General features: G+C 54.8%; 4 protein-coding genes across 40 annotated transcripts in view; 3 read left to right on the top strand and 1 right to left on the bottom strand.

Moving 5' to 3' along the window:
• Positions 1-11,290, top strand: part of DOCK3 (dedicator of cytokinesis 3) — a 523,288-nt gene extending 511,998 nt beyond the window's left edge. For 13 of the 35 annotated variants that reach the window (XM_072720925.1, XM_072720921.1, XM_072720896.1 and 10 more), the window contains 5 exons: positions 1,509-1,627; positions 2,789-2,876; positions 6,668-6,787; positions 7,323-7,405; positions 8,202-11,290. In XM_072720925.1, coding sequence (XP_072577026.1) covers positions 1,509-1,627; positions 2,789-2,876; positions 6,668-6,787; positions 7,323-7,405; positions 8,202-8,711 — 920 coding nt within the window. In that variant the 3' untranslated portion in view covers positions 8,712-11,290. The remainder of the gene's footprint in view (positions 1-1,508; positions 1,628-2,788; positions 2,877-6,667; positions 6,788-7,322; positions 7,406-8,201) is intronic. The other 22 variants (XM_072720928.1, XM_072720923.1, XM_072720927.1 and 19 more) reach the window with 3 other exon arrangements.
• Positions 11,291-12,177: 887 nt separating this feature from the next.
• On the top strand, positions 12,178-15,945 carry MANF (mesencephalic astrocyte derived neurotrophic factor). Its single transcript, XM_025987150.2, is given in 5 exon segments — positions 12,178-12,230; positions 12,232-12,407; positions 13,134-13,261; positions 13,980-14,121; positions 15,520-15,945. Coding segments are annotated over 5 exon segments (669 nt in total). The 5' UTR covers positions 12,178-12,192; the 3' UTR covers positions 15,705-15,945.
• A 2,184-nt stretch (positions 15,946-18,129) lies between these two features.
• RBM15B (RNA binding motif protein 15B) lies at positions 18,130-24,810 on the top strand. The gene has a single exon (XM_025984214.2). The coding sequence runs from the start codon at positions 18,246-18,248 to the stop codon at positions 20,925-20,927; it is 2,682 nt and encodes an 893-aa protein (XP_025839999.2). The 5' UTR covers positions 18,130-18,245; the 3' UTR covers positions 20,928-24,810.
• Positions 24,750-27,711, bottom strand: part of DCAF1 (DDB1 and CUL4 associated factor 1) — a 73,778-nt gene continuing 70,816 nt past the window's right edge. For all 3 annotated transcript variants that reach the window (XR_011994392.1, XM_072720930.1, XM_072720932.1), the window contains one exon: positions 24,750-25,719. Coding sequence is in view for 2 of the 3 variants with exons in the window: in XM_072720930.1 (XP_072577031.1) it covers positions 25,661-25,719 (59 nt within the window). In the remaining variant the exon portion in view is untranslated. The remainder of the gene's footprint in view (positions 25,720-27,711) is intronic.

Below are 27,711 nucleotides of genomic sequence, written 5' to 3'. Positions count from 1 at the left end.
GAATGGGTGTCATTAGGAGTCATATGTAACTGAATTGGTGAAAAGGCGCACATCTCTTTCTGAGCACATTAAGTGGAGGGGAGCCCTGTCCAGAGCTGTGGATGGCAGGGTTCAGGGAGCATTCAGTTTCTTGGTGGGAAGGCACTATAGAAATCAGTGGGATTAGGAGCTCTTTTCCATTGTTCTCTAAACAGTCACTGATTATTATTATATTGACTTCTGCAAAGAATTTATGCTTCATCTTCTTAGTCTAAAATGAGTACAGGAGGGCTATCTCAAGGACTCCTGGGGCAGGCTGACTAGAGAGACCTTTTATAGTTGTGCCCTGACAGTGTGTGCACTGCACACTCAGGGACCCTGAGTCTCAGGGACACAGCACCTCCAGAGCTCCAGCTTCACCTCTCAGTTGGAGCTCATGAGCTCACCAGCTTCACAGAGGGCATGCCACCGAAGGGTTTCAACCGCCTGAGCCGGCCAGAGGCAGCCAGTTTCTCATGGATGTGCTGGTGTCTGGCAGAATGAGTGGTACACATGTGGAGGGCCTTCTCAATTATCCATTCCCAAGGAAAGCCAGCAAGTTATGCTCTGTTTCTGTGGAAGGTCCCCTCAAGAACCATGGGCTAGCAGGTTTCTGGGCCTGTAGCTATGGCCTGCATTGATGGAAACTGGGCCACACATCTAGTGTGGTCTGGCCTCTGTAACAGCCCCTCAGGCCAGAGGTCACCACAGAAACCTCACAGGAGAAAAGCGTGAACCAAGTCAACTCAAGAGCCTTGGGTTAAAGGCCCACAACCCTCAGCCTAGCTCCATGACTCCCAAGTTCACTGAAGGGAAGTCTCAGAGTGAGAAACCCTAGAGAGCCACCTGTGTGCAGGGCTCTGGAGCTCCTGCCAGTCTGGCTCTGGGGCTGCAGTAGGATGGCCAGCAAAGCAGAGACCAGGCTCTGGGGGCCTGGAATCTGGGAAGGAGAAGCCTCTGGGAAAAGGTGCTAGGGAGCCAGCTGAGAACAGGGCCAATGGTGTCTGGAGACGGTAAGTGTATGGAGACACAGTGTATCAAACAAGAACTGTACCACTATGTTATCTGAGTGTCTGTCTCTGTGTGATGACTCCATTGCAAGCCGGCCTGTGCCCATGCCTGGGCCCCCTGAGAGAGCCCAGATCCAGGCCACATCCATCTCCCAAGAGTGCTGGGTGCAGGGGGCCCTTTGGGGCCTGGCTCCAGTCCTCAGTTCTCCTGCCTCTGAGCATGGTGAAGGGGCTCTGTCAGTGGGCCTGCATCACCCTGGTGTACAGTATACCCACCTCCGCCGGAACGTCAGGTTCAGCACCCCTACCCCCCATCTCACCAGCAGGCTCTGCTTCATTCCTCCTGTGCTTGCTGAGCTCATCCTCACCCCAGCTGCGAGGGGACATCTACCCTGGTTCCCTGGCCCCAAGGATGCTTGCCTGCTGGGCCCTTCATCTGTGGCTTGTCATCTGTGCGTGATTGTTCTCACTTGGTTACAGGCTCTCCCTCTCTGCCAGATAAGTACCGCCACGCCCGGGAAATGATGTTGCTGCTGCCCACACACCGGGACCGCCCAAGCAGTGCCATGTATCCAGCAGCCATTCTGGAGAATGGACAGGTAGTAGACACAGACTCCTGACTGCCCTCTGCTGCAAGTTCGTCAGCCTGGGCTTTTCTCATTGCATCTGCTAGGCTTATTGTATTGTCCTCCGTGCCTCCTTCGTTCTGCCATGAGACCCTCAGAAGGCTGCTGGGCCCCTGAATGGGGACTACAGTGGCTCTGAGGCTCGGCAAGCCAGATGGAGTGCAACTGTGGGAAGAATGGTGGTGTGGTGGAGCCACTGTTGCCTGTGTAGCTATCCGTCTTTCTTGCCTGTCTCCTGGACTCCTCCCCCTAGTGGAGGAAACTGGCTCTTTCCTGTCCCTAGAAGGCAGTGGTAGATGTGGGTCTGGAGATGGCCTTTCTCCGTGTGTGTGTAAAGGCCATCTTCACTTGGGCAAACTCTGCCTCTTTCATCTGGCCATCCATCTACCGGAAACCCCTCACTGGCTGCTGGGACTATTCCATGCCATTTGCACAGCTCTCCAGACACCCTACCTAGAGGTCTTGAATCAGAAGCTGTGGGAGATTAACTCCTTCCCCACCCAGCCTGCCTACCCTTCTATCAGAGTCCATGAGAGTCACCTCCAAGCAACTGTTACCTAGTTCCAGAGTGTCAGGAGTTGCTCAGCAGTACCTCTCTGTGCCTGATCAGTCCCGCCAGGCAGAGGGAACAGGCCTGCTTGGCAGCTGCGCATCAGAACAGTGGGTCCTGTCCGTGACTTTCTCGGCTTGAGTGCTGCCCTTTTTTCTTACCCTCAGTGCTGACTTGGGCCTATGTGAGGACCTCAGGAGGCCAAATCTGCCACTGCTGAGGGGTCAAGGGGTCCCTCAGCCCTTTCTGCCAGTGGGTCTCCCTGCAGGACAGAGGAATGCCGGTAGACACCTTCACGTGCCTATGTCCTTTCTCTTGGCCATGCCCAAGACAGCTTGGAGCCCAGCCAGGCATGGTAGGGAGGTGACTCCAATGTTGCCATGGCAGCACTCAGAGCCAGACAGCGAGGGACAGTCTTCTTTTGGCTGGCCTGAGCTTTTCAACACATCTCAAGCATGAACCCTACCACTGCTTTGATTTCCCCGTCTTCTCTTAAAATGTCCTGGCTCTTGGGCCCACAGCATTGCTCCCCAAGGTATAACTGGTTGTTTTCACCCTCTTTGATACTTCTCTCCTTCCCTCAGCTGCCAAATTTCCAGCGGGCCCTGTTCCAGCAAGTGGTCGGATCCTGCAAACCCTGCAGTGATCCCAATCTGTCTGTGGCTGAAAAAGGTATTGTTCCCCTTCCCAGGGGGCCTCCCCCATGTCTTTTCCCATCCTGAGCGTCTGACTCTTGTCCCTGAGCACCAACTGGCCAAGGCTGTGCTATACTTCAACACCCAGGCCTGTCTGTCTGTCCAGAGTCCTGATCACCTCCTGTGCTCACTGTTAAACCGATGTCTGGCTTGATGCTAAGTTTTGATCCTGTTAGTTTATAGATCTCCCTCCCCAGGGTCCACCCTCAGAGAGGCTCCAGCTTCCACCTTCCCTGAGCCCACCTTTATGGAAACTCAGGCTGCTGTGTTCAGGCTGTGGGCAGTCACTCCTCTGGGCTCCTTCCAACCAGCCTCAGAACTCAGCCGGCCCTGTGGCCCCTTTGGTCACTCTCAGCTTGGGCCCTCAGGTACCTCTCCTTCTTGTCCAGAATAGGCCTGGGCCAAACAAGCCCCTAGAAGAATGGAAAGGACAGACCATGGCAAAGTGAATTTCCCAGAGACAGTCATTTCTAAGGGAGGCCCAGGTACTCTGAGTCTAGTCTTCCTGTAACCACTCTGGCCAGTGGCTGCTGTGAGTCCGTCTTATACATTGCAGGCCCATCAGCTTGGGCGTGAGGCTGGGCAATCCTTAGAACAGAGGCTGTGTGGATAGTGCACTTTTATGTGGTGTTCTGCCATAGCAAGCTGATGGAAGAAGCAGACTTGGACCCACAGGACCTTGGCCCAAAGCCTCACATGAGGAGATCTGAGTTCATTTTAACCCAGAGCAATACCTTTATGAGGACTGTGCTAGCACACCTGCCACCCAGAACCTGGCCCAGACCAGCCCCCCTCCCTGTAGCTTCCCCTCCCTCTCCCCCATATGTTGGAGTGTAGGGCACACTCAGTCCCTGGGTATACAACCTGCTGTCCCATCAGAACCTGTCCTTAAAAAGCTGTCATGTTGTCATTGCACCTCCTCACCAACTGCTGTCTGCTATCCCCACTGTCATTGTTCCTTCCTCACTCACCACTGAGGACAGGCCTCTGTGTCTTCTTTAAGGAGACCAGACACAAGGTCCACAGCCTCAGTGGCTGGTGGACATCAGCACCAGGTGCTCAACCATAAAGACCACGGAGATTCCGGCTGAAGATGCTTTCCTAGCCTCAAGGCGGCACATCCCTGAAATATGCAGCCTACCTGGACCCTGCACCTGTTACAGAGTGCCTCAGCGGCCCAAATCCACAGTGCCTTTTCTTCACCTGAGATGCGGAGCCCTCTGACAGCTAGCCAAGAGCACAGACAGGCTCAGAGCTCAAATGGGTGCTGGTGGCCAGACCAGGACTCTACACCAGCTGGACACAGAAAAGCATCAGGCCTCAGACCAGGCTGCAGCAAGAAGCTGGACACGCCCACCGCAGGTGTGGGAAGGAAAGAGTCTGAGCCCACTGCAAGCACGTCCACTCCACAATGCCGGCACTTCGAGGGCAGCAAATGAGACATTTACCTAGTGGGAACACACAGGCCAGAGTAATAGCTCCCTAAGTCTCTACCTGGATCCTCCAGGGCAGGAGCTGTACATACTTGTTACCATTCTTATCATCAGGATCCTGAGTCCCACAAGGACTCCACCTCTCACTTGTAGTCATCTCTCTTTGCCAGTGACTCCCAGCCCAGATAAGCCTGCCCTCAGGGCTGTAGGCTGTGCAGTGGGGACCTCAGGCCAGTGCTGGACCTCTGTTAACAGAAACAGAGAGAGAGAGAAATGGCCAGGCCACAGCAGGGATTGCCCCCCCTCTCCTATGCTAAGTCACTCTATCTTAGATTTTCCACTAGTCCCAGTGTACTTGTGCCACATAACAAAAGTCCATAGGCCTCATTACTCACTAATCTCAGGCTACAAGGTGAACTGGATGACTTTTGGTTCACATGGAGTGACTCAACCAGGCACCCTTTGTAAAGCACTGCAGCCTTGCCAGCTTTCTTCCCCCATAGCCTCCCTTGCCTGCAGGTTTCTTTTGGCTCTTGTGGGTGAACTTCTATGGCCCCACAGGTCTTCCAGGGCCTAGATGTACATGTGAGGTCTTGCACTGTTAGCACCCCTTTGAGGAAGCTGCCCATACCCATCTCCAAGCTTCTTAACTTCTGACATTAGGTGACTTTCTTTGGAACCTCTCTCCTTGGAGATAGAGAGCTTCAGTGCTGAGGACCCAGAAGCTCCTGCTCCATTTTGAGGAAGCCTATATGAGAATGGGTCTGTCCTGTTCTTCCGGTGCTCCTGGCTTCCTGAGGAGGCTTTATGGTGGAATCTACCTGGTGGTGCTCATCAAACTCAGAATTCTTTCCTCTCTTTAGTCACAATTGAGGGTCTGCCCACCTGGTAACCACCATTCCCTCCCTCCTACCACCCGCCATCAACCATCCCAAGACACTGAATGGTCCTGAGAACTGAAGCTGTTCAGACAGTGGAGTTCTACTTTGTGTTTTGCTGCAGGCCCACTATAGTTCCAGAAGCATGGGGAGAAAGAGAAAGGACATCACCACCTTATCCCCAGACTATGTGGGCCCGACTGCTCCTGGCCACATCCTTCCAGCTCCTTCCCTTCCTGAACCTCTTAGGTCCCATCAGGCCCTAGCTTTCCCCAGTCAGTACCTGGAGCATGGAGACTCTAAACTCCAGCCCCCTGAGGCACAGTTTAGTTATAGCTGCCTCAGAACAAAGCCAGCACCTAGGTGCCTGGACTGTGAGCTTCTTCCCTGCTGCTGACAGCCCCAAAGGGATATTATGCTTGCCTGGCCCCATCAGAGAAAAGGTACATTTCTTGTCAGTGGGATCTGGTCTCCAGTTGTTGGCCAAAAGGATTTACATCCTGCAGAGTAGCACCCTCAGAGTTCAAGTTCCAGCCATTCCTCTTTTTGTCTCCCTTCCTGCAAAGTCACTCACCCTAGCCATAGCTGGGGGACGAAGGGGAAGCATTCTGGCACTGAACTCCTTCCTTAGCATAGGTAGACACTCTTGGTTTCCCCTTCTCCAGTGCCCACTCTACCCTGTATCCATGACATGTGGGTGCCAGGAACTGGGCCTCTCTGCAGGCCTAAAAGCACCATTGGCTCTATAGTCCTCCCTCTTCTTGGGAAGCTGCCAGTCCAGCCAGACATGAGCCACAGCTCTTGAGCTGTATACTCTTTCCTCCAGCAGGCACAGTGAACACTAGTCCTTGCCTGAAAACCCCTGTGCTTCCCAAACCCAGTCAGTAGGCAGAGAAGTAGTAAGATGAGCACAGCTTGTTTGTTACCACAGGCACCTTGGAAGACAGCCCTTGCCCACCCCCTATCCGTGCACTAGCTCTAGGAGGGGTGGTCTCTGGCTCCCACCCACCATGCTCCCTGCTTTTCCCACTGGGCCAGGGCAGTTGGAGAGCCCTGACCTGGCTCTGGGGAGGAGCTCTATGGCCTGCTGTATGTCTGCATTCTCTCATCAGCCCGTTCCACTCTGCTTTGCTCACTTCTTCTGTTCTCTATCCTCCTCCTGGCAAGTCCCAGAGGCAGATTCTTGCTGTTTGATTCTTGCTGCCCTCTCAGCTTTCTCCCCGAGTACTCTTCAGATGTCAGTTCCCTCTGTTGCCATCCTCTTAAGCAGCTTCTGTCCCTCCTTCATGGGCCACAGTGTCTCACTTGGCCAGCATTTTTAGAGGCTAGCATGCCGTTCTCACATGTGCTGGGTACTTAGCAGACACCTGGAGAAGCCATAGGCTGTAGGACAGGCTTCTCCCTGAGGATGGCTCAAGAAGTAACCTCCCTTCATGCCATCTGTTTCCACCCTTCAGCGGTGCCAGCAGCCCCCAGCAGCTGGAGCCTGGATAGCGGAGCCCAAGAGGCCCAGCCCTTCCTGTCTGCCCACATGGGGCACATCCTGGCCCCCCCAGTGCCTCCCCGAAGCCTGCATGGTAAGAAGACCTCCAGCGGGTCCCCCAGATAATCCCTGGGACAGACTCTACTCAGGGGCAAGGGCAGCAGAGCCCTCCAAACTAAGAAGATGGGCCATTCTCTGGGCTGACTCAGCAAAGGAAAACACATCCCAACCACAGGAAGGATCCTGCTGGGCTTTGGGGTCAGTGAGGTTTCCGAGTACAGCAGGTGAACTCAGTAATGCCTTCCCAGCCAGCGGGGCTGAAGACCATGGAACTCACTGTGCTGAGCCCGCTGCCTACCAACTTGTTAGAGAGCTGCAGTTGCTTGCAGCCCGTCGTTCCATGGGCTCTGACATACTCGACTTTCTTGACCTTTTGTGTGGCACAGGTGTCTTTTACTCCAGGAGCCTGTTTTGGAGAACTCCAGTGAAAAGAGGTTTTTCTGTGGCCTTCAATGCTGAGGGGTCCCCAGGAGCCTCTTCCTATGGCTGCCCAGTTGGCCCAGCAGGATATGCTGGCACACAGCCCAAGAAGGGCCCCAGCTGAGGCTCTGGTTCTGTTCCCTTTGCAGGTCATTACTCCCTACACTTTGACGCCTTCCACCACCCCCTGGGTGACACCCCCCCAGCCCTGCCTGCCCGGACTCTGCGCAAGGTAATGTACTGAAGCAACAGCCCCACCAGGGTGTGAGAAGAATCTTCTCATCTCCTCTGGAATCACCTGGCTCTACAAAAAGAACTGCAGTCCTCCCCTGCTCCTCTGTCCCAGAGCTCCCAACCTGGCAGAAGCTGGGAGCAGCCAGAGCCATGCTCGGGATGCAGATGACTGATGTATCCTGCAACCAAAGTGACAGGGACAGGGAGGTTAGAGGGTCCTGGGGACAGCAACACGTGGGACCCAGAGCACAGAGTGCATGGGCAAGGGGCAGTGAGGGGCTGGAGGGGCTCCTTGCTGACACCGTGGGGTATCGGCACACTACCCTTCAACAAGTAAAGAAATATGCCCGTGGTAGATGGTAGAGCATTTTAAACTAGAGTCCAGTTAAAAGCAAGAAGCAGGAGGCAGCAAAGCCTCGTGAAAACTCATTCATTTTTCTGCACGTTGGAAAAGATGGACTCTGTCACAGATTTTAGCAGCAGAATGCATTCATCTGGCCCATGGTCCCTAGGATTCTTTCTGCGGTCCCCAATGGCCTGATGACCCAGCCCTTTTGTCAGCACCCCAGAGCCACAGGGTACAAGTGCCTAGCAACCAGGGCAGGGCCATTTTTGCCCACACAAATGCAGCTGATTCTGGGCTCCACTAGCTTGCTGGGGGCAGGGGGAGCCAGGGGATGGCTGCTAAAGATGCATGTGTACAGCTGATGTGTACAAGTGCCTGGCCCTCTCTTCCCACGGGAGCCAGCCCACCTGGAGAAGGGGTTCTAACGTGCCCACCCTTTCCTTTGCAGTCTCCTCTCCACCCTATCCCGGCCTCCCCCACCAGCCCCCAGTCGGGTCTGGACGGCAGCAACTCTACACTGTCTGGCAGTGCCAGCAGCGGCGTGTCCTCCCTGAGCGAGAGTAACTTTGGGCACTCCTCGGAGGCCCCACCTCGAACCGACACCATGGACTCCATGCCAAGCCAGGCCTGGAACGCCGATGAAGATCTTGAGCCACCCTACCTCCCTGTCCACTACAGCCTCTCCGAGTCCGCCGTCCTGGACTCCATCAAGGCCCAGCCATGCCGAAGCCACTCAGCCCCAGGGTGCGTCATCCCTCAGGACCCCATGGACCCGCCTGCGCTGCCCCCCAAGCCCTACCACACCCGCCTGCCGGCCCTAGAGCACGATGAGGGCGTGCTGCTACGTGAAGATGCCGACAGGCCTCGAGGCCTGCACCGCAAAGCCTCGCTGCCCCCCGGGAGTGCCAAGGAAGAGCAGGCCCGCATGGCATGGGAGCACGGCCGTGGGGAACAGTGAGGGGTGGGTGGGGGGGTGGCTATGATGCCACCCTCAGTGAGCAGCTTGCCCAACCACTCCAGGTCGGAAAAGCAAGTCCCCCCCGCCAGGGAGCCATAGAGGCCTGGCACTCAGGAGAGAACCACCCCGAGTCTACGTTCTACTGCCGTGAACTCGTGTGTTGCCATGTCCAGAGGCCGCAGCAGCATGAAGGCTTGTGGCTTCTCTTTTTATTTCATTTTCTACGTTTCCATTTCAATGGGTTTTCCTTTCTTTCCTTTGTGCAGTAGATGCTTTCTTCCTCCTGCAGTTCCAGACCACGTGGAGCTATTCGGAGATATTGCACAGACAGAATTGCTTTGCAGCTTTGTGGGTCCCAGAGGTAGGAGCCCAGGCCCTCCCTCCAGGGCAGAGATGCACAGAAGAATGGAAATTGCACTAGGGACTTCTTCCGTTGCTGCATGGACAGAAGAGCTCATGGTTGTATTCAGGGATTGCAAGGACCACGTGGACTACACGTCACAGGTGGACAGGGGAGCTACAAGCCGTTTTGCACAAATGCCTACCCACCTGCCCAGTCTTGAGTCAAGGAGTGTGCAACTGAGGGGCTTCTTGGGCCATCCTGCCAGCTCAGGCATGTGACCTGGCCTAACTGCACGCCCAGGGCACACTGCCAGGCTTCCATGGGCCAGCCCTGCCTCCCACTCTACCTTGGACTTTTCCCTCCATCACTTTTATTTCTGACCATTTGCTCACTTCCACTCTCAATACACCTCATGTCCTGCAGGAGCCCCCTTGGCAAATGGATCTGCAAAGGTGATTCTCTGCCCTCTGGGGTTTGTGGGAGGGGTGTTGAGCCAGAGGGACGACCCTAGCCACCTTCCTCCCCAGGGCCCAGGAGGCCAAGTGTTGAGAAAAGAGCTGGCATAGTAATGAGGCTAGGGTGTGGCAGGGGCCGGAAATCCTCTGAACTTTCAGAAGTGGCCAGAATGCCTGTCATCCAGCTCCTGAATCAGGGATTTTCAGCACTACCTCTGAGCCGTGGGGCTGGCTGCCCAGCCAGGCTTCCAGCCCTGAGGACTCCTGGTCAGGTTCAGCAAGCTCCTGGGTAAAGGGGGTGGGACGGAGCTCCTCCTTTTGGAAGCAGAGAGCCATGCAGGTTGAATTATCCTCTCCCAAGTGGCCAAGTGCAGTCGTCCCTGCCCCCCACCCCTTGCTCTAGGCCCTTAGGGACCAGCACTCAGGGTTCCGGGGGCGGGCAGGAAGGCAGTTTCTCCAGCCTCCCCAGTCTGTTGGGAAGAGTGCAGAGGTATCTTTATAGGAAACTCTTTCAGGTCAGGGCACTGATTTTCCTCTTGGTTTATTATTTGGGGGATAGGGTGGGGTGGTAATAGTATTTTACCAGGGTGCTTCTAAGTTACTCTAAAAAAAAAAAAAAGCCTACAGATAAAATATTTTTCTTTCATTTGCCTGAGTTCCTAACTTTGATGGTCACAAGGCGGCCTTCTCCTTGTTGAGCAGGTGTGTTCTCCCATAGTTCTACTGGCTTGACCTCCGTGGCCAGGCCTGGGGCCCTAGATCCCATCCCTTCCCCACAGTTCCTCTTTCCAAACAGACAAGGCCAGTCAGGGTGTTCTCTTTTAAACAAACGCCAGCTTACTGAACAGGAATACCAGCAAGTAACTTATTGGGAAAGATGGAGGGCCGCTTACCTTCAGGGCATCTGGAGGGTGTTTCTCACCAGTGTGGGCCCTTTCTGATACTGTAAGGCTGGCTTCAGGCAGAGTGAGTCAGTCATGGCAACCTCAACATCAGAGGGCAGGCCTGAAGCATCTGGTGTTCACAAGTGTTACAGGGTCAGGGGCTAGCTCTGGGTATGAGTTTTAGGTAGGAGGGCATCTTTAGATCTTAGGGCACTTCTGAACATCACTCCCTGGACAAGGCAGTCATCACATAAGAACATCGACCTTCTCCACCTGGTAGCACAGGATAGTAGGGAGGGGAGTGTGGGTTGCTTTGGCCTTGCTTTTTTATGCAAGGTGAACTAGGTTTGTGTTTTCCCTTTCCATTTTCCCTAACTGGATGAAAAGGACATAATCCAAATCCCTATCGTTGGAGAACGCCAGTCTGAGGGGAAGTGGGAGGTCAGAAATGAGAATCCTCTGAAAAGATTGTGAAATACTGATTTTCATTCTTTCAAGCTTATTTGTAAATACCTATTTGAATGCTGTGTATTTGTACAGGAATTTGAGCAAAAAATGTATAGAGTGTGATGTCCAATTGGTATTCAGCCCTATAAATGTGTTTTTAACCTCCGGCATTCTGTGCTTATTTAAAATAAGAAAACTTCTAACCATTTCTTTTGTGTATTTATGTTTTAAAAAAGTGATTTAAAAATGATCTTACCTGTACCAGAAAGCAAAGTTAAAAAAAAAAAATTTGTACTAGTGTCCCAAGAAGTATTTTACTGTATATATTGTGGTAGCATGTTCTAAATCCAACAAGTAATGTGAATTTTAGATGTAAATATCTGCCACTTGATTTTCCCCCTTCCCCCACTCCCTTGACTGCTGTGAAATGAATTAAAGATGAATACCTGATACTGACCCACTGAATTCACTGAATGGGAGCAGCCCAAGTGCCCCTCTCCGACCCTCGCTGCTGGGCTCCAAGCCCTTTAGCCCCATAGGAACCTCTGCACCGAGCACAGAGCCAGCCTTACAACGTCCTGCCTTGCGCCAGCCAGCCAAGCCTCGCACTCGAAAGGAGGCAGCCGGCGAGGAAAGCCCCCTCCAAGTGCCAGTCGGCCGACCTACTCGCGAGGCGCCCCCCGGCGGCCAGGGCCCCGAGCGCTCCCGGGGAGGCCGGCTCGGATCACAAGCCGCAGCGCCCAACCGGGCCAGGCGCTCCCCTGGGGCCTAGGACGGCAGCTCGGGGGGGCCCTTCCTATGGGAAGTCCTGCAGCCCAGCGTCTGTCCGCCCTGCCAGTGTCCGGCCGGCCCGAACAAGGCGGCCTCCGGCCTGAAGCGGACCTTCGGATCTAGTCGGCGGGCCTCGCGGGCGCGGGAGCCTGGATCCCCCGCCCACGGGATTGTGTGAAAAAATGCAAAGAAAAGGAAGCGGCCCGGAGCCTGCCCTTGGGCCGCGGCTGACTCCACAGCCGCTGGCCTGCGCCAAGATTGGGAGCGCCGGGAGGGGAAGCCCGCGGGGTTTTCCGGGAGGGCGTGGTTCCCAGAGCAGGGGGTACTCAGGACGGTACAGCGGGCGCAGGGGTGCGGCCGACCTCCCCTCCAATTCCCGGCGTCCGGCCTCAGCCGCAGCCGCTGCCCCTACTCAAGATGGCGGCCCGGGCGCTTCCGCCGGCCCCGCCGCCGCTTCCTGCGGGCCACCCTGGTTCAATCAGCGGCCGACAACTGTCTAGGGCCAAGGGCGGGCGACGCTACGAGCCAATAGGGAAGGGGAGCGTGGAGCCGCCCGTCTGGGCTCCGAGGCCCGTGGACCAATGGGAGCGCGGCGAGTAGGAGGGCGCGGGGGCCGCCCACCAATGGGGAACTACGGCGCGCGGCCGGGACCTGGAGGTAGCGCCGCACGGCGGGCGCGGTTCAGTCGGGCGGCGGCGGAGGCGGTGGAGGATGTGGGCCACGCACGGGCTGGCGGTGGCGCTGGCTTTGAGCGTGCTGCCCGGCGGCCGGACTCTGCGGCCGGGCGACTGCGAAGGTGCGGCAGGGCCAGGGTCCGCGCCCCGAGGCCCGCCTGGCGGCGGCGGCGCCGAAAACCACCGAGCGGCCGAGAGGCCGGGGTTGGAACGGGAGGGGGCGGCGACCGGCCCCAGCGGGGTCTGTCCGAGGGGCAGACGCCGGCCTAGAACCTAGTTCCTGGGCCTAGGAAACTGGCCCGACAAGAAAAAGTTGGGACTAGGTCGTGCAGAAAACTTGGCTTGACATTGAGAGAACGCCGGAGTTTTTGTCGTTTCCCATCACTGAGCAGAGGCTCTCCCAGGCTCAGGTCGGGAGCCCTAGGGCCAGCCGTGGGCACCGCGCCGGGCCCGTGGGCTTGCGAAGCCGCACCTCGGGGTTCGGCGTTGTGTTTGGAAAAGAGAAGCATTTGGATCGTTTTTGTCTTCGCCCTCCGGCTTGGCCTCTTACGAGGTCACAGTCAGTCCATCTCAAGGACACGTGTTCGTTCTCGCCTTAAAGTTTGTGGAAGGAGCAGGGAGGAGCAGGGTGTAGGTCACCGGGTGATGCTCGTACCCCGCGTGCCCTGGGTGTACGGGGGGCGGGGGGACCCCAGCAACTTGGAGCCAGGTTGAGTCGGGCACCTGGGAAACCCCAGTGATAGAAAAACTCACCTCCGTGTCTGCTGTTAAAATTGCTGACGGAGTTCCCTCCTGGTGGATTGGGGTACAACTTGGTGATTGTTGAGCATCTCCCCTCTCTTTTCCAGTCTGCATCTCTTATCTGGGAAGATTTTATCAGGACCTCAAAGACAGAGATGTCACATTCTCACCATCCTCTATTGAAAAAGAACTTATAAAATTCTGCCGGGAAGCAAGAGGCAAAGAGAATCGGTTGGTGAGTAACTGGTTACCCTCCCGGGCTGGCCCTGTCCACTTGCTGTTCAGGAGGTCCTCTGTTCTGCCCGGATGCTGGTGTGGGACGCAAGTGCTTTCCTGCGGTCTGCAGTTAGGATATTTTTCATCCTGTTAGAATTGATCAAGCACCTACTATGTGCTGGGCACCGGGAGTATCAGCGGTAAGAAATGACAGACAAACAAATGGCGTGAGATAAGGGTCCTGGAGAAAATGACCAGGGTGCTCTGGCAGAGAGGGTGGGTGCTGATTTAGGCAGAATAGTCAAGAATCTTTCTGAGGAAGAGTCGTCATTGTCGGACAGGATAGAGCATCCCAGGCCGAGGGAACAGCCTTTGTGAGTACCAGAGGCCACGTGCGAGGACACAGGATAACAGTGGGCACAGGGTGGGCTGGGGCTGAATTGAAGACAAGAGCCCTGACAAAATGACAGCTTTTGTAGCTTTACTCTCCCTGGCAGTTGCTGGTTTGTCTGTGTAAAGGTCTGAATCCTGGTAACTTGTAAACTTACTTGGAGGCTGTCTGCTTGAGGACCGGGCATGTATTAAGAGCCCAGGGTTTACACTGACAGTCTGATGGCAGTACAGGCAGGGCATGGGAACATGAGGTCCCTGCCAGAAACAGAGGTTTTGAGGTGTCAGTATGTTGTGGAGGAGAAGGCTCTCCAGTGCCTAAAGGCCATTGTCCTCTCTTGCTGCAGTGCTACTACATTGGGGCCACAGACGATGCTGCCACCAAAATCATCAACGAGGTGTCAAAGCCCCTGGCCCACCACATCCCTGTGGAGAAGGTCTGTGAGAAGCTCAAGAAGAAGGACAGCCAGATCTGTGAGCTAAAGTATGGTGAGTGTGGCCAGGCCTATGTAACCAACACAGAGCATGTGTGCTCAGGCTTTATGGAGTTGACTTTCTAGCTGGGAGAGGCCAATGAGAAACCAGAGCCAGGGTGCGTGAGATCTACAGCTAGATGGTGTGAAGTGAGGGGCTATGGATCTGGCATTCTTGGTCAGTGGAGGTTAGAACAAACCTCCCCAAGGAGGGGACATTGAGCCAACTTTCAAGGCGGTAGAAGATGAGCCAAAGGGAGCTAATGGAAGAGCATTCCAGGCAGAGGAAATAGGCCGTGCAGAGGCAGGCAGTGGCATGATGTGTGGACAGGTCACAGAGGGCCTTGCAGGTTGGTGAAGATTTGGCTTCAGATCTTTAATCTGAATAAAGTTGGGAATGTGGGTTGGTTTGGTTTGGTTTTGTCCAGGGGGTGGGGGTGGGGGACAGAGAGGTGTTTTTTTTTGGTTTTTTTTTTTTTTAAGATTTGTTTTAGGGTGTGGGAGCCACGGAGGGAGGATCTCAAGCAGACTCCCCACTGACCGTAGAACCCAATGAGGGGCTTGATCCATGACCCTGAAATCACAAGCTGCGCCAAAATCAAGAGTTGGACGCTTAACTGGCTGAGCCACCCAGGCCCCAGGGACATGGGTTTTTGAGCAAAGAAGGGATGTGGGCTGACTTGGGCTTAATAGGCTCATCCTGCTGAAGGCCCAGAAATCTTGACTATATTGAAGAGAACTGCTGTGTGCTTCTGAAGAGTGCTGGCACTGCGGCACCTCTTGTGGAAGAGCTCTCTGGTAGAACAAAGCAGGCCAGGTGCTCAGAAAGAGTCAGGACCAGGAATAGTTGTCCTTGTCTATAAAATTTAGACACCAACTTATTTTATTGCGATTCAAGTGTCCAAGGGCCTGTGTTTGCCCACTTGCATCAAGGATGTCTGGTCTCCTGAGGTGCCCTGGAACAGGGGCGGTTGGCCCCGGGCCTCTGGTCACAAGCAGTCATGGAGGGCAAGCTTCCGACCAGGGCCTATGGTGGGAAATTGGAGCTGGGGGATCTATCTGCTCTGTCACCCTGGAGCTGTCACTCTCCAGTGACTGTCAAGGCACTTGGGGAGCAGGAACCACCTTTGTCCTGTAAGGACCACATGGCCTCCATCCTGGTCCCTGGCAGCACCGCACATATGGGAGGACACTGCCCTCGGGAGACCAGCGTTCCAGTCAGTGCCCCTGGTGTGGGGCTGTGGGTGCTGACACACCAGCACGCATCTGGAAGCATCTGTCCCCCCTCCAGCCAGTAGGGCTGCTTGTTTTAAGGGTTGGGGGGCCCTGTGGGTGTGACCCGTCCCGGGACCGTGTCTGGGGCAGGGAGGTGTCTGTTGCTGCTCCCACCAGCTCTCCCTGCTCTTTCCCCCAGACAAGCAGATCGACCTGCGCACAGTGGACCTGAAGAAGCTCCGGGTTAGAGAGCTCAAGAAGATTCTGGACGACTGGGGGGAGACATGCAAAGGCTGTGCAGAGAAGTCTGACTACATCCGGAAGATTAATGAACTGATGCCTAAATATGCCCCCAAGGCAGCCAGTTCACGGACTGACTTGTAGTCTGCCCCGCCTCTGCTGCCCCTGAGGGAAGGCAGCGCACCTGCGCCTTCCCCACAGCCGTTTTGTAATTTATTTTTTAGGCCGGCTCCTGAAAGTCCGTGTGAAGCCTGGAGCTTTCCTGACGATGCTGGCTCTCCAGCGCCCCCATGGGGGGATTCACTTTATTCTGTTGTTGGTTTTCTCTAGGACTTCAAAGTGTGTCTGGGAATTTTTTATTAAAGGAAGAAAATTTCTAGCTGTCCTTGGAGAATTAAAGTTAATCTGAAATAGGATTTGGACCCTAATGAAGATCCCACCAGTTTATGCTTTCTAGTCCTCCAGGGCTGGAGATGCCAGGGCAGGACTGAGGCACAGCGGGGGTGCTGAGCAGGACTGGAGCAAATCCTGGAGGAGGCTGTGCCTGAGGCGCCCCCTCCAAGGTCACTTGAGGTCACTGAGGCGAAGTCACACAAGAGGAGCAGGAGGCCACACAGCTTCCAGCAGAGCACAGGGGGTCGAATCTGGTGTTAGGAGGGAGGGGCTTTCTTGCAGGACTGAGAGTATGATTGGTGTGGCTTTCCAGGAGGATGACCTCAGTAACTGCCTGCATCCTGTACCATCACATTTCTAAGATGCTCTCAGCCTGGCTACCTCCGCCAAGCACTGTCTAGATCTGGCCATCTACGTGGTCATCTGAGTTTGTGGTCTGCTCTCAGCCCCAAGTTTCTGATGCCTAATTGGAGTTTTGCTCGATTTGCAGGAGTTGGTTTATACAAAGAATCAGTGAGAGACTACCTTTTGCATTATTTCCCAAGATAAGGCTAATCGATGAGGTCTTGTCCCAAGTCTGGTTTTTTAGTTCATCTCCAGGGTTGGCTTTGGGAAACCCAGTTGTCAGCATGAGCTGTGACTTGGTGGAGAACCCTCTGCATCTCAGGCCTGCGGAGACCACCGGAAAGAAGGACTAAAGCAGTGCTTTCCTAGGAAGACTGCAGATCACATTTGTGCAGTTGGCTGAATTCAGTTTGCCTATGTAGGCCTTGTTACAACCTGCCGTGGCTTCCGCAAATGACAACCAACAGCAGCCCCACATTCAGCACATCCTCATCACGATGTCTAAGAGGGAAAGCAAGAACGCTGAGCTACTCCTCAGGCCGAGATTTTCTTGTTTGGGGAAAATAGGTGGGCTGTTGAGATGTGACCAGCGCAGTGTGTCCTGAGCCCCTTATAGGTGCTGGGAAAATCCACGGCTGACGATAGAAATCTTAGGAAGTAGATGGCATGGCCTACAGGCCACACTGAATACAGGAACAGAAAAACAACCCAACCACTCCCACTCTAGGGCTGACCCCCATGGTTATCTACGAAGGGTTAACTCGTTCCTGCTGGAAGCGGAATTAAGATCAGACAATGTTACAGATGTTTCTTTTAAGAGCTTTCCCCTTGCACTTGTCTCAGCTGCTCCAGGAGCTGCTTTATGTATGGTCGTGGGAGGAGGAGGAGGAACTGGCAGCCTCTTCCCCGCCCCCACGGTTTCCGTGCAGAAGGGTCAGGTTCTGCGATGCGTCCAGCAGCTCTCGGAAATAAAACCATCCCAAGGCCGCCTGGGCACCCAGGCAGGATTCTCCCCGCCTCCCCCGCACCTCACCTCTGGAGAAGAGGTCCTGGCCCTGGAAGTGGATAGAAGGGCACTGGTCAGCCTCAAGAGGTAAGCGTAGCAAGCTGTGCTAACGACTGGGTTTGGCCTTCTCTTCGCCCTTGGCTCCGTGGCCCTGCCCTCACAGCCCACTACTCGGAGGGCCGCAGCAGAGGGTGGACCTAGTGGCGCCAATTCGCACTCGGTAAACGGCGGGTTTGCTGGCTCAGGTTTCTCCGCCTCAACCCTGCTGAGCCTCGCCTTTTGCATGGACAGCCCTTGGTCATCGCGGCCTTTCGAGGGACCGCAGCAGGTGATACCTGAATGCGGAGGATCCCTGCTTTGTGGGGCGTGGGCGCTGGACAGGCCTTAGGGAGCGGCGTGCTTAGATACTCTTCACCGTCGATCCCGGACCAGTCGGGGGATGCTACGTAAAGAGGCCGCTGGGTCAAGAGTCGGGAGCCCGGCGCCCACAGGCACTGCCACTCCTCCACGCAGCGCGGGCCCCCGAGCCGGAAGCGGGAAGCCTAGGGCCGGCAGGAGCGAACCAGGCCCGCTCTCGCGATGGCCCCCATCTCCGCGCAGCCCGGCCCCAAGGCCGCGCGGTGGCGCCAGAGCTCAATGCCGGGCCGCGATCGCCCGCCGGCCTCCCTGCCCCGCCCCCGGGGGTCACGTGATGGGGGCGGCGCAGTCCGATGACGCACACCCGGCGTAGCTCTCGCCCCGCCTGCCACGGGGTCACGTGACAGTCCGGCGCTGCCTGATAACGCGACGCCCAGCCCCTGGGCGCCGCTCCCGCCCCGCCCCACCGCCGCGCCGAGTCCTTTTGTCCAAGATGGCGGCGCCGGGGGCGCTGCCTCCTCGGCCGCCGCCGCCGCCGCTGTGAGGGGCCTGCGGGCCGCCCGCCCGCCCGCCGCGCCGGCGCCATGAAGAGGCAGAGCGAGCGAGACTCGAGCCCGAGCGGGCGCGGCTCGTCATCGTCGGCCAAGCGGCCGCGGGAGCGCGAACGGGAGGCGGAGGCGGGCGGGCGGCGGGCGGCGCACAAGGCCTCGGGCGGCGCCAAGCATCCCGTTCCAACGCGGGCCCGCGACAAACCCCGCGGTAGCGGGGGCGGCGGGGGTGGGCATCGCGACGGCCGCGGCGCCGGGGACGCGAATCACCGTGCGAGCAGCGGCCGCTCCTCGGGCTCGGGCGCTGGCGGCGGGGGACGCGGTGGCAAGGCCTCCGGGGACCCAGGCGGTTCAGGTGCATCACCTCGCGCGTCTCCGCTGCCGCCACCTCCGCCACCGCCCGGGGCCGAGCCCGCGGGGCCCGGCTCATCGGCGGCCGCACCCGAGTACAAGACGCTGCTCATCAGCAGTCTGAGCCCCGCGCTGCCCGCCGAGCATCTCGAGGACCGACTCTTTCACCAGTTCAAGCGCTTTGGCGAGATCAGCCTGCGCCTGTCGCACACGCCAGAGCTGGGCCGCGTGGCCTACGTGAACTTCCGGCACCCGCAGGACGCACGCGAGGCCCGCCAGCACGCCCTGGCCCGCCAGCTGCTGCTCTACGACCGGCCGCTCAAGGTGGAGCCGGTGTACCTGCGTGGCGGCGGCGGCGGCGGCGGCGGGAGCAGCCGGCGAAGCAGCAGCAGCAGTGCTGCCGCCTCCACGCCGCCCCCAGGGCCGCCCGCGCCCGCCGACCCGCTCGGTTACCTGCCGCTGCACGGCGGCTACCAGTACAAGCAGCGCTCTCTGTCCCCAGTGGCCGCCCCTCCGCTACGGGAGCCCCGCGCCCGCCACACCGCGGCGGCCTTTGCCCTGGATGCTGCCGCCGCCGCCGCAGTAGGACTGTCCCGGGAGCGGGCCCTGGACTACTACGGTCTGTACGACGACCGCGGGCGCCCATACGGCTACCCCGCCGTGTGCGAGGAGGACCTGATGCCTGAGGACGACCAGCGGGCCACGCGCAACCTCTTCATCGGGAACCTGGACCACAGCGTATCCGAGGTGGAGTTGCGGCGGGCCTTTGAGAAGTACGGCATCATTGAGGAGGTGGTCATCAAGAGACCTGCCCGTGGCCAGGGTGGTGCGTATGCCTTCCTCAAGTTCCAGAATCTAGACATGGCCCACAGGGCCAAGGTGGCCATGTCGGGCCGGGTGATTGGCCGAAACCCCATTAAGATAGGCTATGGCAAGGCCAACCCCACCACTCGCCTCTGGGTGGGCGGCCTGGGACCTAACACCTCACTGGCCGCTCTGGCCCGGGAGTTTGACCGCTTCGGGAGCATTCGGACCATTGATCACGTCAAGGGAGATAGTTTTGCTTACATCCAGTATGAGAGCTTGGATGCAGCTCAGGCCGCCTGCGCAAAAATGAGAGGCTTTCCCTTGGGTGGTCCAGACCGAAGGCTGCGTGTGGATTTTGCCAAAGCAGAGGAGACCCGGTATCCCCAGCAGTACCAGCCCTCACCCCTCCCTGTGCATTATGAGCTGCTCCCAGATGGATATACCCGGCATCGAAGCCTGGATGCAGACCTCCGGGTGCGGGATAGGACCCCCCCACACCTCCTGTACTCAGACCGGGACCGGACCTTTTTGGAAGGGGACTGGACCAGCCCTAGTAAAAGCTCTGACCGCCGAAACAGCCTGGAGGGCTACAGCCGCTCAGTGCGCAGCCGGAGTGGGGAGCGCTGGGGAGATGGGGACCGGGGCCTGCCCAAGCCTTGGGAGGAGAGGCGGAAGCGGAGGAGCCTCTCCAGTGACCGCGGGAGGACAACCCACTCCCCTTACGAGGAGAGGAGCAGGACCAAGGGTGGTGGGCCACAGGTGGACCGGGGCTCTGACCGCACTCCTGAGCGCAGCCGTAAGGAGAATCACTCCAGTGATGGGACCAAGGAGTCGAGCAGCAACTCCCTCAGCAACAGCAGACATGGGGCTGAGGAGCGGAGCCACCACCACCACCACGAGGCTCCAGACTCTTCCCATGGGAAGAAGACCCGAGAGAGCGAGCGCAATCATCGGACCGCTGAGGCTGAACCCAAGCCTCTGGAAGAGCCAAAACACGAGACCAAAAAGCTCAAGAATCTTTCCGAGTATGCCCAGACACTGCAGCTGGGTTGGAATGGGCTCCTAGTGTTGAAAAACAGCTGCTTCCCAACATCTATGCACATCCTAGAGGGGGACCAAGGGGTTATCACGGGCCTCCTCAAAGACCACACTTCCGGGAGCAAGCTGACCCAGCTGAAGATTGCCCAGCGTCTGCGGCTGGACCAGCCCAAGCTCGATGAGGTCACGCGGCGCATCAAGCAGGGGAGCCCCAATGGCTATGCGGTGCTCCTAGCCACCCAGGCGACCCCCAGCGGGCCTGGCACTGAGGGGCTGCCCACGGTGGAGCCAGGCCTACAGAGGCGGCTTCTCAGGAACCTGGTCTCCTACTTGAAACAGAAGCAGGCCGCAGGGGTGATCAGCCTGCCGGTGGGTGGGTCCAAGGGCAGAGACAGCACGGGCATGCTCTACGCCTTCCCGCCCTGCGACTTTTCACAGCAGTACCTCCAGTCAGCACTGAGGACATTGGGCAAGCTAGAGGAGGAACACATGGTGATAGTTATAGTAAGAGACACTGCCTAGCCCAGACCTGGCTCCAGCTCCGCGTTTGTGTCACAAAAGCAGTTCTTTTAAAATCCGACCGCCACCCTTCCCCCTACCCCTTGGTTTGAATTCTCTGCTGGGTTATTTTGGTTCATTTGATGGGGGAACCAGAGTCCTGACCCCCACCAAAACTAAGTTCTTAAATTTGGGGATTTTGTTTTTTTGTTTTGTTTTGGTTTTTTCCAGCAATGAGAAAAGGGACTCCTGTCACGTTGATTTCTAGTGTACGAGATACTGTCTGCTGTGTTCTGTATTTTTTTTATTTTTTGACTAACTGTATGGAAAGTTGTCAGTAAAACCTTTGTCAGAGGATGGATTTTTAATCCTGTTCAGAGTCCTGGTTTAATCGAGTTTTTCCTCAATGAATGGAAGACTTTTCCCCACTGCACGCACACAAATGCCCTACGTCAACTTCACAGCACTGGTATTAGCTCAAAGTCCTGCTGTGTTGGTCGCTCTCGGCCCCTCAGCTCTTTGGGCCGAGTCGGGACTGCGTTCACATTTGTTTTTAACCTTGGCTGAGAGCAGGTGGGCTTCGTTTTGCCTCTGGCACCCTGCCTTGCCTGCTTGAGCAGAGCCCATTCAAAGGAAGGGGGTGAGCCTAAGGTCTATAGCCGGCAGCTTTGGTAGTTTTGGAGTTTTTGTTTTCTGCCCTAAATGTGTGTGTTGATCTGTCTGAACCGTAGCTGTTGGACAATGTGCCTAATCTTGAGGCCTTTTGCAGGCAGGTAGTCTTTAGCAGTTCTGTGGTCTTGTAGACACGGGGAAGAAGAGTACAGTATTGATGCCACAGCGTCTTGGTGTCACGGATTGAAGCAGGCTCCCCTTCTTTTCAGCCTCCCTTCCAGCCTTAACATGGCAGCCCAGGAGCACCCCGTTGGAGGCAGAGCTGCCTCAGACCCCCCAGGGACCCTGAAGGCCAAGTGCTGGAATGGAGGGTGGGAGGAAGCTTCTCTTGGCTAATTCTTGAAATTTACCCAGTGTTTGTTATTTACCCAGTGAACCACTCTGGTTCTTCCTTTGGTTGTTTTGGGGCTGATGTATAGTGGAGGGGACCTCTTCCCAGTACCTAGAGCTTTGTAGGGGACCCTACAAACCCTGGACTGAAGAATTTTTGCAGTGCTGCCAGGGAGCACAGTGGATTAGACAGATACTCTTAACTAATCAATTTCACGGGTGTAAGGTGAGAACGTGTGCCTCAGCCTCTTGCCCTGCTGCTGAGGTGGAAGGGTGCCTCTGTGGGGAAATGAAGTCACAGGTGCCAGGGTGTTTGGGCAGTGCTCGTCAGAGCCACTGAAGCCAAGCTGGGGAGGAATGTGGAGGCATCTTCCAGCTGGGAGAGAAAGATGGCTTGAAAGAGAAAAATGTTGTCATCCCTGGTCTCTAATGAGGTCATAGGACAAACGAAGCCAGCACCGTCAACTAAGGAGGGAAGCCAGTCATAGAGCAGTTGTCAACATAGAACACTGCCCAAATAGACTTTTCAGAGTGTGTTGTGTGGCAGTCTGGATGTCCCAAAGGATCACTGTCAGAGCTGAGGGACAACAGAAGCCTCAGAGAAGTGAGCCCCCAAATGGCCAGGAACTCCAGGTTCTGTTCCACTCTCCTGGCCTGGTCCACTCCCAGTCCATGCAGGGCAACACGGGACGGCTGGGATGCTTTGAGAGACCATCCTGAGGTGGAGGGTGGACTGCCTGGACAATACAGGCTTCACAAGGACAGGGAAGAGGTGGCTTTTTGAGACCTTAGGGATTTAAAATGAACAGGGGAAGGTGCCTGGGGAGGTACTGCTCACTGGGCTATAGCTGGTGCTCATGAGAGAACAGGCATGTTCACAACAGAAAACATGAACAAAGGAAGTGTTAAATGTGTTTGCCAGTTTGTACTTGAGCTGTGGCACAACTGCCAGGTGTCTGAGCAAGTCCGTGGCGGGGACCAGCTGACCCCAGTGCCACCATCCCAGGGTAGCTCGTACTGCCAGAGCAGGAATGGGCCTTGTTCAGAGTAAACAAGGTAGGGGTGGCTTGAAGGCGTATTGCAGGGCTTCCTGCAGATGTCTGAGAAATGCCTCGGTCACATATCAGCCAGAGTTGCCTTGTCCTGTTACGTCCAAAACTTCTCTGGGCTGTTCTTCATAGGGTGGGTGCTCAGAACCCAGAATACTACACCACCTAGCAGCATTTCCAGATATAAACCTGCTAGGAAATGTGGTTGGAGAAGACACTTCAACCTTTGTTTTGTCTACTTTACAGGGATAGGTGCTCTCTGGCCCCAAAAAGAACTATAGAGTTTTGGTAAAGAACCACAGCCCACTGTGTGACCCTCTTCTCAACCACTTCCTTCCTTTGGCTCTTAAGACACAGGTTCTGTGAACTCTCAGGCCTTGGCCAGCCCTAGTAGGGCAGGAGGTCAAGGCGCTGGTTGATTTAGGACTGCCCCACAAAGAGAACAATTTAACTGCAGGGGTCCAGTGCCTCCACCTGCGGGTTCAGATCCTGTCTGAGGTGGCGCTTAAATGGGGGGCGGGAAATCAATCTGAGGCAAATTGTACCGGTTTCTTCTGAGTGACTCAGATTTTCAGCTCTGGTATAGTAAGAAAGAGGGCTGATGTCTCCTTAGCCTCTCAGGGCACTGCCCTAAGGGCGGGTTGTCAAGTCAACCAGAACTGTGCCTCCCTGTTGGAGGCCCCCATTGCCACCACAGAGACCTGCAGGCACTCCCAAGAGCTGTTGGCAGAGTTGAGGGAGGCAGCCAGCAGCAGCTCAGCTGAATTCATGACTAGAATAGCGTTTTTACTTCTTGACTTTTAACCTGCTTTCTTTTGATGCACCCATCCAGCACCAGCAGTCAAGGCTACTCCACTGGTTAGGTGTTAGTAACCCATTTAAGCTGAGGCATGAAGCAACATAAGAGCTGAGACCTCTGCTCTCTAAAGGACCAAGAGGTACCTGTGTGACACAGGCCCACTTCAGTGTGCGATCAGTTGTATGGTGCTCTGAAGCCCAGCAGGGCTTTGCTGGCCCCTGGTGAGTTATAGCCGTCTTGTCTTGTTTATTTCACAACCAAATTTGTCCCCTCTTCTCAGCAAAGGGAGAAAAGTCCCTAGCTATTTGATACCTACATAATAGAAACCAAGAAGCTGTTACTTGGACAACTCGAAGAGACTGCAATCTATTTATTGTAGGAGGAAAGGGTGAGGTGGGTTAAGTGAAAAGGTCAGAGCATGTGGCACTTTCCCTGGCGGTTCCCCATGTTCACCAACCACAGGCTGATTTCAGAGGCCTGAGACCTGTCTAAACCCAGCCGGGCCCAGCCCCCGCTGCCTTCAAACTGCCAAAAGTGAAAAACAGCTCTGGTCCGCTGTTAACTCTCCCTTGAGGAAATCGTGATGACAGTCACCCAACTAACTAGAGAGGTGGCCACTCCTTAGCTTTGCCAGCACCCAGGACCCCTAACATGTCAGCTCCACTAGATCTGTACTGCAGAGCTGCCTTCTTTAGTCAGAACCTAGGACAGAGAGGTGTCCACAGCTGACCAGGCCCAAGCACCTCCTCCTCCACCCCAGCGTGCTTCTCGGGCACAAACCGATACTCCCTCTGGGGGAGGGCAGCAGACCAGGGTTAGATACTGTGACTAAGCTACTTTTCTCCCCAGAGTGCTTTATTTGGGCAGAATGTGTTCTCACAACCATCCTGGACTGCCTCTCGGAAGGCGTCTTCTCTACTGGCTGGCTAGAGGTGCAGGGAAAGGGACCACTGCACTTTGGTAAAAGAGAACAGGGAAAGGCCATAAACAAACAAAGACAGACTTGTAGTTTATTTTGTATTTTTTTTAAATAAATACACTTTACATTAAAGAAAAAGGCCTTTGATTTGTAATTTCCACATTGGGGAGAAAGGGAAGAAAAAAAAATTTTTGAAAAACTGAATCACAAAGAAAAATAGAGGGAGTGAACTTATATCCTAAGTTCCCTCAACTCCACAAAACCAATATCCACAACGACCTTGCTGCCCCCAAACCATAAAGGTGGGTGAATCTAGGCATTTACTCAGCAAGCAATGTACTACCTTCTTCCCCACCTCTGGCACGAAGGAAAACAAATTAACCTGACAGCATATGAGGCAACAGAACAGGTTAAAAAATCATATATTATATTTATAATAAAATATTCTTAATCCTTATCAATTTAAGAAACCACGATTTTCCTTTTCATTTAAATACGTATGTAAAAATGCCTCTATATTGTTCTTTAGACATCATTTTCTTCCATAGAAAATGAAGTGCAGGGACAAGAGACCTGGTGGATATAAGTTCATACCCTCAGTTATAAATGCCTGTTTTTTTTTTTTCTTTTTAAATTTTATAAAAAACTATTTCTTGTTCTTTAAGTAAAGAACGTTATACAAAGAAAATATATTGTGAAATAACCCCAGAGACATGTTTTTTTTTTTTCCCCTTGAGGAAAGAGCTGTCCATCCTAGGAGAAGGGGGAAGCAGAATAGGGCCTAACCCCTGTTGTCTTTTTTTGTGGTTGTTATTGTTTTAGAAGGACCCTCAGATTCCAGTGAGGCTCTCTAAGCCATAATCCTCTGAATGCAGGGCATGCAGTTCCTTAAAAGACAGCCCTGGGAGAAAGGGAAAGGAAGGTGTTCTGAATTCATCTGACTCAGTTTCTCGCCTATCAAGAATGTCTTCCACATGGTGACGGTTCCTCACTCATTCAGAGATAAGATGATGTCATCTTCCAAATCAGAGTTGTCAGAGCTGTCCGCTGAAAGGTAAGAGGGAAAGACTAGGTTATGCATCAGGCTTATAGGAAGCTTTCACAAAGGAAGCACCTACATATACATACATTTATACCTAAGCAAAGTTAATCACCAGTTTCTAAAAGAAAACACACCAATTAACTCCTTGGAGCTGGCTCTGGAGAATATACTTGTTGGCAACAGTGGCCACTCCTGGGACCTCTTGCTCTTGTACCTTTCAAAAGACCTGGATGCAACACTCTGTGCCATTTAGAGGTTCTCCCTGACTGGGGGGCCCTGAAGGGACAGGGCCAAGGGAGAAATGAATGAGCCTCGGCAGCTCTTTAGCCTCACATCTTCCTCCTGGGATGGGTGCACAGACCTACCTGACCCACCTAGAACCACTAAGCAGGCTGAGCCTTAGGCAAGAATGAGATTTCTTTCAAACAACAGCTCTTAACAGAAGGCCTCATATAAAGGTTGAGATGTCACCCTAGGACTCACTCCTCCGTAGTTCTGAACAGAATCAGCAGGGAACAAGTTCCCAAAAGGGTTCCCAGCATGTGGCAATACCAGAGAACAAGTACCTGGAAACTCCAGACCAGAGGCCAGCAGGCAGCAACTATGACCTCCTGGAAGGCGGCACCAGGTCTCTGGCACAGGAGGAGCCCTACACTTAACCACCTGCCTTCTCAAGCAGTGAGCAGACCACACTAAGTAACACCTCTGCAAGGAACCACTGAGGACTGAAACTAGGCAAAAGAACCTTCAAAATGAGATCGATACATCATGTGTGGCTGGTCAAAATTGGAGAGAAACATAGTACCTAGCTCCTCAGGGCTCTAGTATTTGCTGGGTGAAGGTAAGGAAAAGATCTCCGTGCCCCCTCTGATTACAGCTCAAGAAGGTGTGAAACCATTTTATAACAAGGTTTCCAGGGAAGTGGGCGGATAGACTATGAATCCCCAGGCGTGGGCTTCCCATGCAGAGAGGGACACCAGTGGCTCCACAGAATTCCCCATGAGCCTTTCCCAGACGCCTCACATTCCCAAATCTTTCATTCACCACAATCTCCTTTACAAAGAAAACTGAAACAGATAAAGAAAAATCAACAAACGCCTGGCTGTGATACAAAAAAGTCCTGGATGTACAAAAGAGATGTCTGGAAAAAGCCAGGACTCCTGGGCCTAAGAGGGCATGAGCAGAGCCCAAAAGCTGGTGAAGAGTGGGGAAAACACACACCTAACAAGGTGAGCCCAATGGCCTCATCAGCTTCCTTGCTGCAAGACCTCTGAGAGGAAGCGCCAACAAGGGACAACAGGCACGGCGCCGTGTCCTGCCCCAGGCAGACCCCAGAGACTCCCAGTGCTCCTGCAGTCTATGATTTGACCATGCCAGACCAACTGCCTAAGACCAGTCCATCAGCTCTACGGCTGCTAAGAGTCTTAATAACTTTGCATCACATGTAAGGAGTATGAATGCAGCTGGATGAGGACCAGGACACAGTCTTCTTTACACAAATAACCGTCAGGCACAATGTTTGAGAACCTTCAGGACCGGGCACGGACTCCCTCTAGGTGGTCAATGGCTCCTTTCTCTACCTTTCTCAGCCTTTTCGCATCCTCAAGTGTTAAATACCCAACTCCAGACCCTGGTCAGGGGCTCTTCTGAAAGGCCCTTTGAGACAAAGGCAGTCTAGATGTAAATAATCAATACCTGCAAAGCTTAACCTGCTGCTCTATAACATACAGGCTTTGAGAGAAGGTAGAACTGACTAGAACAGAGAAACACACAAAAGACTTTAGAGTCAAGGTGTTTTCTCTTCCTAGGGTTGGGGTTCTATATCTGAAACCAATCACTGGGGCTCTATGGGATCTGGGGCCTCACAAAGTTATGGGATAGCATGGGAGTGTGGTTTTCTATAGTCTCGTGGACTTTCATCACATCCTAAAAGAGCTCTATAAGCTCAGAAAGGTTAAGAACTAATGTTCTAGATGATTACTACAGCAAAATGTCAG

This window comes from Vulpes vulpes, chromosome 9, assembly GCF_048418805.1.
Source record: "Vulpes vulpes isolate BD-2025 chromosome 9, VulVul3, whole genome shotgun sequence".
Taxonomy (NCBI): domain Eukaryota; kingdom Metazoa; phylum Chordata; class Mammalia; order Carnivora; family Canidae; genus Vulpes; species Vulpes vulpes.
Note: the sequence above shows the minus strand (reverse complement) of the source record. Positions and strands in the feature narration are given on the sequence as shown.

What these genes read in the sequence shown, in the direction of transcription:
- RBM15B (XM_025984214.2), top strand. Translation starts at nt 18,246, where the DNA reads ATGAAGAGGCAGAGCGAGCGAGACTCGAGCCCGAGCGGGCGCGGCTCG.